Raw genomic sequence first — 18957 nt, 5'->3', positions numbered from 1 at the left:
GTTATCGTACTTTAATAATCAGTTCATCATAATTTAAATTACTTTCTACGTTGATGACATTTCAGAAGATGTCAGTTTTTCCGTACTGTGCCCTCGGAGAATGACCCTAATAGATTGAATATATCTTATTTTTCCTCAAATTATGTGGGCTGTGACTATATTCTTGATAATGAATTACAACAAAAGTAGTTCAAGAATTTTAATCCATCTGAGTGAGTCTTGGGTAATCGACACGAGGTAGCGTGTGGTTGATTTGATTTTTTTTTAAAAATGACTACTGATTATATCGCGAGGCGGTCGGGTTCCGTGAGCCCGGGCAGGCGCGACTGGTATTCCCATTTCCCTCTGTACGGATGTTATCGCCCACTGCCGGCGGTCGCTATTTAGTTATCGAGCGGGGGAACGTTAACCGTTCCCCGTCCGACGGAATATTTCGGAGCGTTGATAAAATAACCATCCTTGTCTCCTGCCTTTGACACTTAAACCGGTACTCGCATAATCTACACTCCAATAAACTTTTATGTTATCATCATAATTAAAATGAATGCATACTCAAAACGATTCACGAGTTAGTGTCTGTATACTATCTCTATCAGTTTTTATAATTTCACAAAATGATACCTATTGCTATAGCTATAAGGATGATAGTAAAATGTTGTCTGTTACATTACCAGATAGCATTTGAACGACTTGAAATATAAAGCACTAATTCTTGGTATTCGGTTATAAAAACGATGGAAATATTTTTTCAGAACAAGAAACTAAAATAAATTTTACAAGCTTGCACAAAGTTAGTAATAGTAAATTTCAGTTTAATGTCGGTGAAAATGTATAAAAATGTTAATATAAATAATATAATATATATATTTATCACAATCATCATTATTGCATTAAGAAGTCCATTGTTGGATATAAGCCTCCATGGATTTCAAATGGTGAATGCATCCAGCGTTTTCAACCTTAGCAATGACGTTTGTCCGCCTTTTGGGAGGATGTCTTTTACTGTGATTGCCGGTTTATGATTTCCCCTCCAAGAGTCTTGAGTCTGCTTAAAACAAAGTTTACAATAGTTCATGAGGCGCCATCCACTTTCAAGAACTAACAAAAAATAGTATAAATGGATACAGTTTTACACTAGGTATGGTAAGATACGAGAAGCTGTCAAGTAGACCAGAGTGAGAGCTGGTAATACATTGGTTTATTACGTGGCGAGATCGTCAACCCGGGTTGTGCCGCGGACTAACTTGATGATGAACACACGGTGTTACTGTAATAGTTCATACATTTATGTGTGATCAATTAACATTGCTAAGATGTCACAATTTTGTATATTTTTTTTTAATTTTAATTTTATAATTTTTTTTATATACATTAGAAGTAATTATATATACGTTTAGATAAAAAAATAGCATAATTATTACCAGGTCTATGTACTCCTACAATAAGTAAATATGTTTAATTTTGTACATTGTTGAATGAAACTAATTAAAACTTATATATTGCCAGTGTCGTGCCTATTTGAAATAAATATATAGGAATTACTTTAAAATAGATAATGTAGAGTTAAGGTGCAAATCAATATGAGTGTGTTAGAGCCAACCATACAAAAGTAGTAGTTGATAAATAAACGTTTTTTTGGTTATCAGGGCGGTAACGGATCCGCGCGATGGCCGGCGCGTGGCGCTCAAGAAGTTGCCCAACGTGTTCCAGTCGCTCGTCTCCTCCAAGCGCGTTTTCCGCGAGCTCAAGATGCTATGTTTCTTCAAACATGAGAACGTAAGTATTTTTCAAGTTTTAACTCTTTTCTTAGGTGTACGCTTTGTCAAGAGCCGAAATGTAGGTGGTTGCACAGGCTTCCCCTCACAGTGCCCGCGATCTCTCTTGCTATTCTCGGAGGCACTTCGTTTGTACAGATTTAGAGGCTTTTTGTGAGACAATATATTCGTATTATTGTTTTATGGTACACGATACGAGTTTTTGGATGATTAACTCCTAATGCCTTTTTTCGGTCTATAGCATAGGACAGTTGTTTTAATTTACTTTTATGGATTTTGTAAAGGCTACATTATTAGTGCTAAATAATTATAAATATAACACATAAAATGAATACAACAGACATAAAAAAGTGCTGGCACGTATTTTTGAAACGATTAAATAATAAACGTTTTCATTCATATTTTATTTTAATTGTCAAACTTATATTCAGCAAATATTTTTCATTGTCCGGTACAGTATAATGCGAGTTCAGCCGTCCCGTACAATTTTCGTTTCGAACTGAATAAGCAGTCTTTACGACCAGGCCAATTTTTCAATCATCCGCCATTTTGATTTTATTGAGTGGGCCATTATCATGATAATGTAGCTTATTCATTATCAGGCTATAATTGTAATGCGACTCGAGGATATAACTAACTCATTTTAACTGTACGTATGTTTTATCGATCGACGTTTATTGTCTGTGGTTTGTGCGCATTTATCGCCGCGTATTAACAGGATTTGCATTCAAACGAGAAAATTGGATCCTCTGTATGACGGTCGTATTATGCGTGACTGCTTTGTGACGAGAAATTACGCGTCACTCTCAGGTTTCATTAGAGCTTAGCGGCCGGCGCCGCCGAAATACGGCGAGACGTAGGAAGCGTAAAAAGAACAGTACGGGTTGTACCTTCACTTCGTGCAAAAGTAATTTCTTATCAAAATAGAGAGCGATAATGATTGCTGTTAAAAGTTTAAACAAGAACACGAATGTAACGGAATGTGAAGTTAACACTTCTTGGCCAAATATTTTTATTGCAAATTTACTGGTAAAAATATACAGCTAAATACTATGTGCAAGTAAACGCTGCTATTAAAAAACTTTTTATTTTTATGCACAACTGTTTCTTTACGAAACGCGAAATTTCCGTGATAATTTTGATTTTAACTCTCAGTATATTCTCCAACGGTTTCACAATACGAAATTCTTTAATTATCTGAACTACTCAATTTGCTACTCGATCTCAGAGATAAAACGTTCACTTATCACCAACAAATATCGACATGAATTATTGTCATAACTGAAATAAATAGTATTTTAGACTTAATAAACGGGCGTTTCGAATTATATTTGTATTTTTAATTGCGCTTTAGCAAAGATTAATTAGTCGCAAAATACCTTCTCTATTGTTATAATTTGCTAGTTATATAATTTGTGGTATTTGACCAATTAAACGACAGTTTTACGTTACGTAAGTTGTATGCATCACCTAGTTTTAGACTGTTAGACGCCTTAGTAAACTTACTGGTCATAAACAACGTGTATGGCACTAATGCCTACTTTTATAAGCGATGCATTTAAAATAATCACCCTAACAATCATTTGCAAGAGTACCTTCAATAACACGACCTAACATTATATAGAGATATAAGAGGCATAATTTTAATTTTTTTCTTTATTTATCCGCAGGTATTATCGGCACTGGACATCCTGCAGCCACCTAGCCTCGACTTTTTCCAGGAAATGTATCCTTTTATTTGCGTTTTATAAGATAGTAGATAAGAGAAGGCATAAGTTCGTTTTAACGGTCCGGCCGGCGCGATGGCCCCGCACGTGTGGGACTGCCACTGGGATGGAGGCTTCCCCGCTTGTTTCTCCACGATTTTATTTATCCGCGTCGCCGTTATTGAGTTACGCCCGGTGAACCGTCAGCGTATCGGGCGCTTTCATGATTCTCTATATCTTGCCTTATTCGATTTGCGCGTCTAACTGTTAAATCGCTGAATTGTGAATTGGAACACGTTTCACTTTAAACTCGCAGAGTATTTATTTGAAATTGTCTGTCTCCACTGTAAAACGGAAGACTCCTTTTCGCGAATGTTAGTTATTTTATGGTCTTATTGATTTCTTTACATTTGCAAGAGGAAACATTTATAACCGCTAAAGTAAACATTATTCATTTGCGTACATATTCTTCGGATAAGGCAAGGAAATATCGATTGTTAATAATAAGGAAATTATGATACGCTTGATTGGAGTTTCCAAAGGCTTATTATTCTTATAACGAGTTCCTTGATAAATGTTTTTATTTTCTCAGACGTTTTATTTAGTGGTAAGGGGACGTTATAACTCCTTTGTAAACTGATATGTGTGTAATAAAATATTCGAAAACTAGTTCATCTGCCGGTGGTATTTGATTAAACGACACTGGCGCAATAAACCGCTTGGCTCTCGGGTAATTTAAATCAAACCTTATCTTAATAGAGGATAGAAACATTAATCGAAGCGCGGCGCGTAACACAATCTGTGGCCCCAGCATGGTAAATGGGTGAAATTGATGATACGGTGAGATACAATTTCACGCTGTCGAATCATTCGGGCGGCCAGCTCAAGCTGCCACCAATTTCCACCTAGCCCATGTTGATGGCCAATTTCGTCATACTTTGATATCGTTTACCGTGACGCTGTCTACTAACAACCCTTACCACCTCTATCTCGTTATAGAGTATAAACTTTTTGTTGCCAAAGTCACACTTTAAAGGAACAAACCTGCTAACTTTCTAAAGTAAGGACCGAGTCGATAGGCGTTCGCTAGGCATTATTTGAATGCCACACTATATGTGATATTAATTTTTATTACTAGATATTTGATATTATCGTGGAACTATTCTTCTCTAAATAAGGAATTACTTATATCATATTTTTATGTTTACAGTGTAATCAATGGAACTTAGTTTTAATTTTTTGTTTTTAATTATGATCGCTCACGTTATTTAGGTTTAGATTCGTGTTATTTAGGCGACTTACGCGACAATAGTTCACATATTTGACGTGAAATGTAAGTTACGTTGAAACGTAAGTTTATATGTTTGTTAGTTGCCTTAAATACTACATGAACTCTGTAGGAGTTAAAATTTTGTGTATTACAGAATGAGATTTGTCGTTTTTACTTTACTTTTTCGTTCACGAAATATCTTATCGGAAAAGTTCTATAACTCTCCATGATGTGAACAAGACAGACTAAAAAATATCAAGGGCTCGGGCTAAGAGACGAAAGTTATTAAAAATGAAACGGGACGTGACGTTCGGGAGATACGGCTCGTGTAATCTTAAAAAACTTATTATTTTAACTTTGAGAAAATAAGGTATTAAAATTTTGTTTTTAAAAACAAATTTGTTGCCTTTGGTATGAAGAACACATATGCTGTATATGTCCTCCATATAATAAGACTTGTGCGGCGGTAGCTTAGTGGTATAGGACTGAGAGTTAAGATCGTATATCGCACGTTTGATTCTTGGATACAATGTTATATAATTCACACATTTGTGCATTAATTATATAGGATTGCTACTGATCACAAACTAGTTGCCAGAGGGTGGACAGCGTTGTCCTTTATGTACTATAACATCACACTGCGATCGCCATGCTTGGCGATTACAATATGTTCCTCCAAAGATATCTTTGGGTGAGGCCTATGCTTTCTCGTGAGCGTCTGTGGGCTGAAACGACGCAATAAGACTTCATGTGTTAATGTCAACTACACAGTTTTATCGTATAAGAGTTGCTTATACCTTTAAACATTATCATTTCAGCCGTAGAACATCCAATGCACAACATACTCTTCAATCGTCTTTCGGCGACCATAAAAATCTTTATGTTTTTATTTTTATTATTTTATTTTTTAATGTTTATTCAGTTAGTAAAAAGATACTGTTGTTAATAAGCGGGAATGGTAATAAAGGAACTGTAATTTATCGGGAAATTATTCGAATATCTAATGACTCCATATTCACTTTTAGCATAAGTAAATTATGCATATGTGATATAGTTCTCGGTAAAAACAGTTGATTAATATAACAAGAACAAGGCAGACGAAATCACAAAGATTTGAATCGGGAACATTATTACTGTATCATTTAAGATACGAACTATGACTTGCTATAAGACAATCGTTATTTTTAGGGATGCAAACAAGGTTTTACAATTTTAACGTTGGTATAAAATAAATGTATTAATGTTTATCAACTTTACGGAAAATACGATCTTTTTTTTATTTTTATGGTGACTGACATTTGTGTTTGTCCTATTGATCTCATTACTTATTTATAGTAATAATCATATCTCTTCGGTTACGTAACGTGTAAATGAAACTAAATATGTTTAGTTTTATTGCTCGATATACTTTGTTGTCGTCTGCGAAACTCGTTTTCAGTTGTACGATTGAAATGAATAATTTCTTAGTGATAATGTATTCACAACTCAGGTCAGTCACTTTTTCAATATCTCGCCGAGGAAGATCAACGTCAGTCACGGACTCATGATAAACGATCCGATGCGTCAAGGTTATTTACTTTGGAAAGTCACCTTAAATCTAATCACGGTAGACTTCTAACTTTAATTTGATTTATAATAATTTATACATTTCGAAAATCTTTTTTAATATTTGCACTTAAAGTTAAGCGCAGGTTTTTATACATCAATTGTGAGCTATGAAAAAAATCTATTATTTACCTTAATACAGCGATATCTTAATTCCAGATATATTTATGAAAAACATACCAAAGTATATGAAAAAAAATTATGAAAATATAAATAGAAATTTTTTCCTAATATAAGTTCGCATTTCTAATTTTGTTTGTTTGTGGTATGTCATACCATCATAAATTTAGCCGGTGATCTGCTAGACATAGGCTTCCCCAAAGATTTCCAAAAAGATCGGTAGGAAGCGGCCTATATCTATCGTTCTCCGACAACTTTAACAAAGTGGACATAATCTACGAATAATCAATTAACGTCTTTATAAATAAAAAAAATAAAAAATAGTAATTTGCTTAATTGTAATGCTTTTTATACATAACATTGTTAATTCAAATTTGGTTTGAAAATAAATATCGTTTGGAAAATAAATAACTTTGATGTTTTACCATCACGAGATCTGACGACATAAAATTGATCATGTGAAAATCTAAATTTGCAAGATTGATGCCGCAAACACTTAACGACTGCTCTTGCGATTTATTTATCGATATTCAAAATGCAAGCCGTTTGTAAATGGTATTTTTTTTTCTATAAAAACACTACAAAGTAACACTAGTAGTCAGGGATTCATTTAATATCCGAGATTGTACGTAACGTGTACATATGTGCATTGATACATGAAGTAATTAATATTGTAATTACGATTATCCGTGGAAGTGGTTCGCGGGCGGAGGGCACGTCAGTTGGTGTAGAAACACAATACGGCGTGTCGTGCCCCCTCACACCTCTCCCTCCGCGATCAGTAATTTATTCCTCCTGAACATTTATTGAATTTCGAATGGCACTCGCCTCCAGTACCAACGTTCTTTCTCGACTTACATCATGGAATGATATCCTTCTCGCGTTCGAATCGTGTTACGCACTTTCTTCAGACAATATAGGACTTATTTTTTAAGGTACATTTATATGGGAAATAGTAGAAATTGAATTCGTGTGCTATTATTTACAATAGATATAAACCCGTTTATTAAAAATAGTTAAAAGTAACAATGTTTATTTGCTTTTAAGTTCAGATGTTTTGTTATAGCTTAATATATTTCTATTGTGCTATGTATTTTATATCAATTACAGTTATAGGATGTCCAATTCTGTAGTTAATCTTCGCCTATAAACTCCTACTATTGTATGCCCCACCTGCATACAATCTCCCGACGATCTTTGCAAGGCCTTATATCAACCTTGTAGGTGGACATCCTACGCTGAACTGGCCGGTTCGTGGTCCCCAATATAGAACCTTAAGGTCCATGCGGCTATCTGATGAACGCGCCATGTGGTTACATGTGCTTACTTCCACTTCAACTTACCAATCCGCTGGGAGCTATGTCGATACTTTCGTTCGTCTATAGATCTCGTCATTTCTGATTAAAAATTGTAAAGAAATCCCAGTGACATCAGCTTTAAAGACAAAGATATAATATATACTGTAAATATTTTTTTATTCTCTTGATATAATAAAAGTTATGTTTTTGTTTGCGATACAGGTAAAATAAATATTTATAGATAAGTAATAGAACAATAAATAGGAAAGGGTAATTAAATTTACATAGCTTTTACAGGAACACAGAGTTGGAATAAAAAAAGTAGGACTTTTTTCTTAGAAAATACACTTAAACAGAAAAAGGAGAACGTTAATCAATTCGTTGATTTACAAGCGCTAAGACTGATTTATTGCTTCCAAAGAAAAACTCATCGGAACTTGTTTCCGTATCAGCTGTTAGGCGAGTTTCGTGAAAAATAGCTCTGCTATTTATTTATTGACACATGACTAGCAGTCCGGACATTGAACTTTTTTTGCAGCTGGAAATTTTGTTATAACCACGCCACCTTTCGCATAAATTTTATTTTTGTACGAAATTAGCATAGTGTCTAATTTTTTTTTAAAATTACGTATTTTATTTCTACATGTAAAATGAACACATGGAAAAATCGTTGATGCACCTGCTTTTTTTAAATTGTTATGTGCCAGTGCTTAGTTATGATTATTTATGAATTAAAACGCTATTAGCTTGTTTGCGCTATGTTTGTAACACCCACGTCACTTGCGCTTATTGACGCGTACAAGTTATTTTGATGCTATACGTTTCGAAATGTTAATAAATTATATTAAATTATATTAAATAATTAATTGCTAACGCCGATGCATGTGCTCGCAGGATGGCCTGGCGGTGCGGTGAGTAGTTCGTGGTTCGAGGTTCCCATCGGCCGAACTGCCGACAACACCGAAATAGAAATAAGTGCTTCCGCCGAATAAAATGCACCGCCATTTTTTATTTCCCCTCTTTCATTATTCTTTCCGCCATACCAGGGTCGTTTGCAACAATGCCTGTATTGTTTTATATTAGGGTCTTAAATTTTAATAGACCTTATTTTTATACAGCCCTTTTTAAAAAATACCGTTTAACTAAAGAATTATTTTTAGTGACGTTTCTTTTTAATTTAGCTATTCGAAATTCAACTGAATTTTTAAGTAATTTGTCAATCTTAATCGTTAGTTTATCTCAGATAGTGTTAGATGTCTATTGAAAACTTTCGCATTTATACAGAATGACAGTTTATACATGTAAAAACTTTAAATGGTGGTGAATGTATAGTTCATATAAGTTATATCAGTTATATCAGTAAAGAAGCTTTTAAGTTTACACGTATTATTAAATCACCTTTGTAAAGTGATCACACTAAAATATGTTACATTAATTTATTTTTTTCTATCGGAATACGATAGGTAAATGACTTCTGGCAGTACAAAAGTCTGCAGGAACACGTAGTAAACAATAATTAATTTGTATATATAGTAATCTGAAGCAAAAAAAAAAACGCTTTTTCGTGCTTTAATGTGATTTATTTATCTATAAAACCGTTAATTTTAGCATATATCATCGTATGCTACACATTTTCCCCTTTAAAATATTAACACCCATATAACTAATTACATGAGTAATGTACGATACTGGACGAGAGAACGGTACAGATCGTTATCACTACAAACGGCATACTGATTTTATTTATAATTTGGATGAGACAAAGACTACAAGTCCCTCGCTTAAGAGACAGCTGTAAATTATGAGAAGTCAAAGTGAAACGCTCGTCAAGAACACAGCTGTCTTTTTGTTGGGGCGCAGGCGACTGAAAGCAAAGAAGGAAAATTGGCAGTTGTGAAGTACCGCGGCGCGATGATTGAACCTCGGTGCTTTTAGCTCCCCGCGCCTCGCTTTTGTCGGAGAAATTCCATTATTGGTGTTCCGCGGTCGACCTGGAACTCGGGCCGCATTGTCGCCGGCGTTGCCTCAACTCATTTTGGAAGTTGCCTCTGTAATTACCAACTTGCTTGTTTACTTGCGTTTTGATTTCTACGAAAGACTTCTTTGTGTATTTTAGATATTTCAATGCATTTTTTGTCTTTTTTATAGACACCAAAACCCACACCATGTGTGTGATAAACATTCATTACCCACTACATACACATACACGTACAAAACTATTAAAAAGATAAAACTTAAGACAACCGCAAAACAGAATTTGTTAAAAATAAAAACGTAATAATATTTTACTTAACATTTTGCCGTTCGCACGTTTTTTTAATAATTTCACAGATATAAATTTCAAAGTCGCAGTAGGTGCTGTTAGTTTTCTTAGTTTTAAATCTATAATTAAAAGTATTTTAAGCAATCAATTTTATAACACCATTCAAGAGTATTTAGCATCGACTATGTAAATGTGTGGAACTAGGTTTTTTGACTTATTTGCATGGTTCATTTAATACGGTTCACATTAAACTATAAAATTTTATTTAAAAAAAAAAAACATTATTCCGAGCCGGTGTTATTTTCTATAAGATTAAAATTGGTAAAAGTACAATCTATAATGACTATTTGTATGAAGGTATTTTGTTTTTTTTTGTATCTCTATATATCTAACTTACATTTTGTGACATTGGTCGTCAAATGCATAATCTTCACCCGTTATAATCTAACAGTTTTATGTAGTTGTGTAGAGTTTTCATTGTTTGGAAGTTAAGGGATATTTTACAATCCCTCCTTAGGCCATGTGCTGTCGCCATTGCGTGGGCCAGTTACTAAAATTAATAACCTACACTTTCAGATAAAAAACCCTTGCACTGGCTCCCCGAGCTGCCTAACTGAACGTTATTTAACATAACATCGCTTTGTGTCTCTAAACAACGCAGTGCCTCTCGTATTTCCACTAGGTACAAGACCATTGTGACCGCGCCTTGCACATTGCTTTTGTTCCGCTGCTAGTTTCTTTTGTTCCGTCGCGCGTTTCTTTTGTTCCACTGTTAGTTTCTTTTGTTCCGCTGCTCGTCTTTTGTTCCGTGGGTTCTTTGTGCGCCGACTCGCGCGCATCGTGCGCGGTGCAGCGCCCTTGCGCGTGCGCTTCCTAATTAACGGGAGGCGTGGGTCGTATGTACGGATTTAACATCGCTGCGTCACGCCTCGACGTGCACTCTACTAATAATGTTATATTTATACAAATCGGGGTAACGCTTTCCTTAGTGTGCTGTGTCATTCTATGTTACTTAAATACCTTTGTGGGGCAACAAGCATTTTTCAAAAATTGGTTATCAATAAATGTTTAGTTAAGATAAGTTTCATATACTTTAAATAGGACTTCGGGTGTCGTTGCAAATAAAGTCAGTCCAATCAGACTGATACAAGTACGCCGCCAAGAGAGCAACAAAAGAACATATTCATAAGTAGTGACATCGTCGTCGGTTGAAGCATTAGTTAGTTTCAGTGCGCCAAGTCCAGTCTATAGTACCGCAAGCAATACTGTAAGACTGCTCTTAATCTGATTAAGTCAGTTGAGCTAGAAAACTGCACAGAGTTAATTAGTTTTTGTCATGGATCAAGCTGTTCCCAAGGTGGACAAAACAGTAAAAGTTCATTGTAATTTATACCAATTCTTTACGTAAAAATGAATTTAAATAATTTGTAAATAAGTTTGGACGTGAAGGGAATAATTTTACTTTTAAAATTTCGCCCAGTGTCTATAGTGTGAGGAAAGCTCTTGAAACAAAAAAACATCAAATGTAGACAAAGTAGTTAGGTTATGATACATAATGTTTTCGGTCCTATTGGAAATCTTTGGCATCAATAGACCACCTAAGGGTGAAATGATGAAAACTGTTCATCGGACGGATTTTCGACTTCTTTAGATTTGAGATTGCATAGCGCTTCAGGCGCTGAGCATTAATTAACTTGTTTACTGTGACTTCAGGAACCTCTGCTCGGGCCGTTATATTACTTTTTACGCTAGATTAGGATGCTAGTAAGTTCTAAGGTCGTTTAGCTAACCAAAAAAAGGTAACTAGAAATATGATATTTTATATAAGAAATACACGCGGGAACAAAAAAAATTAACTGTGACTAAAAATATATTATTGATGACCTACGAATATCTACTAAAAAATTCTGAGGACACTTGTCTCGCCACGATAATTACTCGGATGACGCCGAGGTCTTGGCGCTGACACGAGAACGGTCCGCTACACGTAGGCGAAAGAAAATTGATTGAAAGTCAATAGGTCGTATCCCGTCACGCGATGTGCGCTTGAAAGGTTTCAACATCAATTTAGATACGAATCCCGAGCCCCGTGCCTCGGTGACCTTTTGCCCGCTCGAGCCGTTAGTCCGCTCTATCACATCCAGCGACGGCTTCAAATGCAGTCATCAATTTTGTCACTTATCTATCTATTCAATCGTGTAACATAATGTGAAACACTTGTTCCACGCGGTCGTGAGTCTCAATAATAAGTTAAGGTTATTTTAATCTACGGCTAATACCTTCGGTAAAGATGATTAAACGTTTCATTCAAGGTGATGTGCGCTAACGTAGAGTTGTATAAAATCTTGTATTTAAAGTATATTTATAAGCCTATAGTAGTAGGTATTTAAAGGCCTAGACAAAACCAATTAACCCTAGAGCTATGGCTCGGAGCATCCAGGTCAAGGGCCTGACAAGTTGACGGTGTCCAAATCCGATGTAATATATAATGAAGCCATCTGAGCCCAGGTTCCTGAGAGAGCCCCCGAGCTACTTCTTTTCAGCTGATGACGCCCACTGTAAGGTACAGGCCCCCAAATTTAGTTGCTGTAAATAGTTTCAAGCTGTATTAAGGGGACCGAAAAGTAATGTCGTTACTGTCGTCATAATTTACAGAAAAATCGATTGATTTTTACTGCTCCGACATTGAAAATTTCTATACTAGATGGCAAAAGGTTGTTGATAACGAAGGTGAATATATTGTTGACTAGAAATAAAAAGTTATTAAAAATGTAGTCGTGTGGATTTGACTTAAGAAAGCGACATTACTTTCCGATCCCCCTAATATTTTAGTCACTTCGCCACAAAAAAATCTTCTGCGTTAGTTGTGGGCTCTTCACAGATTAGAGCGCGTTTAAAACCCTCGTACCATTAAGTTGAAAGATGTCAATATAGGGAAGCTAATCTGATACCAGTTTCAGTCGTATTGGCTTCTCCTAGCATTATTCACATGGCTTACACAATTGATCACTGTAAACGATCTTATGTGAATAGTAATATATAAAAAATAAATACCCCAGTGAAGGCGCATTTCGTTTGACTATTTTTAAAATTTTATTTTAAGTGATGAAAGATTTGCTTTTATTTAATTCAGTCCTTTGTCCAAAATACTACATTAAAAATTATTTAAGTATGATTTTATTTCAGCGTTCAAGTCTATATAAAGAGTCATAAAATTAGTTTGTCACGTCGTACAAAGGAATTACGTAAATTCCTTTCTCCTGTCGATAATATTTATACGCTGTTCTTATTCAAATATCTTTTATTCGGCGAAGGTGTTCGTGAAGTTAGGCAGTATCGAAGATATTAATTTACTTGTCTGAAATGTTACACTTTGTTAATCTACTTTTTAGACTTTTTGGGGTAAAGCTTCGAAATATCCGAAGTGAACTACATAAAGCCACTGAGCGCTAAGCGGATTCGTTTGTTTAGCTCTTATAGCGAGGGTAGGGACGTCTTTCATAAAGGGGATTGAGTCTTCTTTAACGATAAGCCGCCGCGCTGATGCCCGGCACGTCGTCGGTCATCTCGCCCGCATTGATTGCTCCGGGATATATACGAACGGTATAATCAGGAGATCATTAATAAACTAACCCGACGAACGTTTTATTAACATGTTGCTTGTTTTTACGATTAAACACGTACAGTGTGATTTGTTGCTACCCCACCCTATTTGATCCTTTTTTTTATTTGAGAAGTTAATCATTTCTGACGTTTCCGATCTTCTTTCTCTGCATTCCAAATAACATGAGCAACAGATGCCAATTGATTGTTTGCACTGACATGAACAAGTAAATTTCATGATTATTCGTCATCATCGTTTTTCTAGGTCGTCCACTGCTGGATCCCCTCCTCCAATAAATTTCCAATAGGCCTGGTTGCATACAGCGCTTTCCAATGGCCCTAACAACACGTCTGTTCACCTTAAGAAAGAACCTCTTACATTGTACTCGTCGATCCCCGGTTTCTACTCCAGAAGCTAGAGGTCTCAGCGGCCTAGGTTCTGGAGTGGAAACCGCGTTCATCTGTTTTGAGCGCTGTGTAGACTGCTTACTGCCACTTAAACTTACCATTACGTATATGTCGGTTACTGTCTTTTGTCTACGGATCTCCTCATTTCTTATAAATAAATCCCGAGCATATAGCCCTCTCCATGGTTCGTTGAGTAATTGTGACCTTTTTAATGCGGCCTAGGCTATTCATAACTATAGTTTGTTATTCACCGAAAATAATATTTTAGAGTTCCGTTCTTTATTGTTGTTTGTACAACAAAGACAACAACAAAGATTGCCTTCCAACTGCGTAATATCTTTATTCGTCGCGCGGCTTCTAAGTTTGTACTAAAGATTTTAGTGAGTCTTAGTTTAAAAGCATTTTATAACGTATATTTAAATATAACAATAATATGCTTACAAATATAATTTTTTTGTTAAAATACTAATTAAAAACATAAAAATAATTGCCTTAATACGTGTTTGTTTGATTTTAAAATAATCGTCATGTATTTAGTGTTCTGCCTTGTCTAGGTTCTTATGTACGTTTTCTTTGTTTATAGTTTAGTCGACTAGTTAAATTTAATTTAATAAAAGTAATGCCTTAAACTGCTTTCGTTTCGCTTACGTTTAGGTTTACTCGTAAGCGTGTCACGTCACTTTGAATCTTCTATCGACACTATTCGTTTAATCTTCGCTAGTCAACGTCCTCGTAAACTTTGTGATATCTTGTCGTCCGTGTTTAATTTTCCAAAGGAGCGGAAACGTTACATGAAGGCGGCTCGTGAACGCGTGACCCCGGGCCTTTTCAACTGGAGCCGCCGTTTTAATATTCCCCGTTTATTGACGCGAAGACACGCCGGCTGATTCACAGTCGTTTCCCCCGCGACTTTATGGCAACGCGCCGGACGTTTACGGTGCTCGTCCACTCTGCTTTCACTAGCATTTTTATTTAAGTTTCATTGCAAAAAAAGAAAATCGTTCACAACGGCGCATCGTAAGTCAAAAGGTATCTTTTACTATAAACCTCTACATTAAGTACGAATGAAAGTTTTTTTTTTATAGAACTCTATTCGAAAATGTCCAGCTGTTAATAACTTTTTTTTTCTGTTATTTTTTTCAATAAAATCACAGCCCGTGTCGAGTTCTCTCTTGGCCCCTTGCACCTAGTCCCTCCCCGTCATCCGCTTTAGCAACAAAGATTTTGACGGATTCTTATTCCGATGAAATGGTTAAACGGTCCGAGCTGAGCTTTCTGACGGAGTCCTCAACCTTAGTTACTTGTAAGATAAGTTTACTTGTAAGTCTACTAAAGCGGCTTATAGTGCACGGTCATTTAAAACATAGTGAAGTAAAAACCAACGGTGAAGTAGAAGCCAACAGCCAAATATTTGTCACAAAAAAAAACTATATCTCAATTGAACAAGTTTTAAAATAGTCAAGTCGTATTGTTGCAGAATCCGGGTGCTCCTTGAAACCGGGTATAAAACATTACATATTTGTCTTTGACTTTTACTTCAAGGTGACACGAGGATTGTCCTTCCGGCTTAACTCGATTGGATTGGTGTAACAGGGGTTTCTTTAGACATTAAGTTCGTTACTACGTGGGTTCTTTTAATACAGACATTTTCGGAAACGTTTTACGACGACCATAGATGGATATTATAATTATTACTAGTGTAAACGGATGATATTTTTCCGGTTTCATTAAAAACCTGATTGTACTTGTTTTTCATCTTTGGAAGGTTGCACTACAAGCGATTCTGACAATGTTAAAATAATGTATATACCTTAAATAATAAACACTAATAGAAGATTTTATTTAGTGCTAGAGCTTTATACCTTCTTTTTGGATCCACGCTTGATTGTGTTCCCATGTGAATAATTGACTGAATGCCCGGTATAATGTAGAGTACGTTAAGTAATAAACTTATATTTACTACGTAATTATATTTAGTTACTCGAATGAACTAATGATCTGTGAAGTTGGATTGTTACAAATAATCAGTTGGCACATAAACTACACAATGATAAATGTAGGGGGAATCTGCAGAATGAATTTTGCTTCATGACAAATGCGTTTTCATTCATCTCGCGTAATTAAAACACGTGTGGAATTACTAAAAAGTTTCATTAAACCTTATAGATTAACAGGTAATTGTTAATATCAATATATAATTATTACTTACAATTATTAGTCAAGATTTCTTATAACGCTTCTTGTTTAACAACATTCTTTATATTTCGAAAGCTATTAAAATATAAGATTTACAGGGTATTTAGAAAATTTGTATTACACATTTTTTTCAGCCTATAAATTATTTCTAGATTAACAAAAGATTGAAATAATAATAATGACGTATTTATATTTTTCAATTTTAAAAATAGACGGTTTATTTTATACAAAAAGATCCTTTGTGAATTTTTATCGGATTTGGAAATAATGTAGGGCAGGTTTTAAATAACCTAGAATTTTTTTAGCGTCGCTTTTTAGTTTACAGGTGAAAATAGGAATCTATTTTCACTTTCCTTAATTAACTATAAATATTACAGTATTTAAGTTATCTCCTATTATAAGTTGAAGGGAGTGCTCCGGTTTCGCGCTATATTAATAAACTAAAAGTTCCCTCGTCACTAACACGTTGCGCGGCCATTTGTAATTTATAAAATTACGACTTCCGTTTCTGTAGTGCGTGAACATACGTCAACAGATAAAAAAAGGTCGACAATGTAAGTGACCGTGGATGAATGTGGACGGCGCTAGTGTATTTATTGCGGGTGCCTGAACGCCGTTTATGGGTTACTGAAGACCCCCCGCGCCTCTACGGCGCCTTAATTGTGGCGGCTGGGCCCCACGTTGATTTTTGATTTGGCTCAGCCGGATCATGCACCGAACGAGCCTTAAGTTAAAGTATATACCGTCGCCGAAATGTGGTCGGATGATACAAAACAATGACATAACTTGTACTTTAATATATGAGATTCCATGTTGTATGAAGGGATTTTTCATACTTAAATTACACTTTAAGTGGACATTACATTACACTTTAATATTTATTTTAAATTTAATTCTTAATTATTCATATCTTCTATCTATAGGTAGTTACTACTGTCTAATTTAAACACCTTACAATAGGTTTCCAAAAAATGATCAGAAAGTTGTTGCTAGATTTAAAAAAAAGTATATTAAAGAACTTCAGTAAGTAAGGGTCATTTCACTGTAAATGACTTCATGTAAGATAGCACACTTTAAGTAAAACGTGTTGGCCTCCAAACTACTTCAATGTTCATTACATTATAACCTATATTTACTTAAAAAAGTATTCAGTGTCGCGCGTAGTTTCTTTTGTGTGTTCTTCTCAAGTCTAAGGCATTGTTTAAAAACAGGTGATAGACTCAACTATCTAATCTATCGTCTGTTGAATAACAAATTTTTAGTACTGTTGTACTAAAAATCGTGTTCCTTAATGGAAATATAATAAAAAATAATAAAATGAATAAATTTTTAGTTTTGTAATTTTTGTAGAGTTGATTAATTTAGTAACAGGCCACGTCAGTGCAACGTATGTCATTGCGATTGCGTTTTTAGTGCATCCGAAGGGAGCTATTTGCATTTGATAGCACGCGCCTGGATTTAATTCGCATTTCGGATATTTTATTTACATCCAGATTGAATTTAAACCGAACTAGTTCGTTGTGGAATTTAGCGCGTAAATAAAAAAAATGCTTTGTACTATTTAAATTGCCTATTTCGATTGCAATATATTTTATTTCTTCGATGAGGTAATTTGTTTGATACATTGTTCATCATCATCCACATTTCAGCCGTGGGATTTCCACCGCTAGACATAGCATCCGCCATAGATTTTCAACTAGACCGGTTGGTAGCGGTGTGCACCCAACATTTTTGCACAATGTTGCTAAGGTCATTCATACATTTCATGAGTCAACTTCCTGCCCTACGCTTGTCGGTTTGTGGTCTTCACTCCAACCCATAAGGCGTGCCTATCTGGTAATCTGTCCTGTCCGCTACGTGGGCTTCCTTATGCCGCTACAACTTGCCAATCCGTTGGGTTATGTCGATTATTAATAATATCATCTAACAAGTGTTCGACCAATAACAGTTTGGATAGAATATACATGTAATACCGCGACTTTAACATCTGATATTTTCCGATATAATTTTATGCAATGTGATATATATCTCCTTGTAAAAATATAGCAACTGTTAGGAATAATATACAATAATTAAAAAATAATTTCAATAAATTTTATTCTGTTGTGTATGTCTGTCTTCACTGCGGCAAATATTTATAGGCCAACTAACTTTTCAAAATGTATACGCCATTAATGTTTTTACGCAGTATTCGCAAGTCTAACGTGATTAAAGTACAGTGAGCCACGTGCTCACGCCGGCGTGAATCGTATTAACTAAATGAACGATTCCTCTTCAAACGCGGATTTGTTTTTGTACGATATTTTAATACACTCAGCGCGAACTGAGAGACCTCATGACGTACAAGTGCACTTAACGAAATTAAATACTGGCTAGTGAATATTCGCTTGTTCGCTGCGAACTCTAACGGGCTTTAATTGTTTGCAATAAACGGCAGACGCGGGCTTTTGCCAGCTAGCTTTCCTGCCGCTCCGAGCAAACACGCCCACGATTCACGAGCGTCGCCAGCAAACGTTCCGACTACTCATAGCGTCTGATTGTGACAGCTTAATAGCATGCATAGCAGTTGAAAATACCGGACAAACATTAACTTGGCTCTTGTAGCAAACTTTGAGACTCTTATTGTTACAGAGCCATTGGGCTATGATTTGGTATGTTATAGAAATCTCGTTAAGGTGCTTTAATTGTAATACGGACAAACGACTTAAATTTC

General features: G+C 35.4%; 1 protein-coding gene across 1 annotated transcript in view; it reads left to right on the top strand.

The window, feature by feature from the left end:
* nmo (serine/threonine-protein kinase nemo) overlaps window positions 1-18957 on the top strand; it is a 156148-nt gene that overhangs the window by 81398 nt on the left and 55793 nt on the right. Inside the window, 2 exon segments of the mRNA XM_068773304.1 lie at window positions 1647-1776; window positions 3446-3501. Coding sequence (XP_068629405.1) covers window positions 1647-1776; window positions 3446-3501 — 186 coding nt within the window.

This window comes from Battus philenor, unplaced genomic scaffold (assembly GCF_028537555.1).
Source record: "Battus philenor isolate CCGP_79_NKW_IND1 unplaced genomic scaffold, ilBatPhil1.0.hap1 SCAF_6, whole genome shotgun sequence".
NCBI lineage: Eukaryota > Metazoa > Arthropoda > Insecta > Lepidoptera > Papilionidae > Battus > Battus philenor.
The sequence above is the reverse complement of the archived record's forward strand: the minus strand, read 5'-3'. Positions and strand labels throughout refer to the sequence as shown.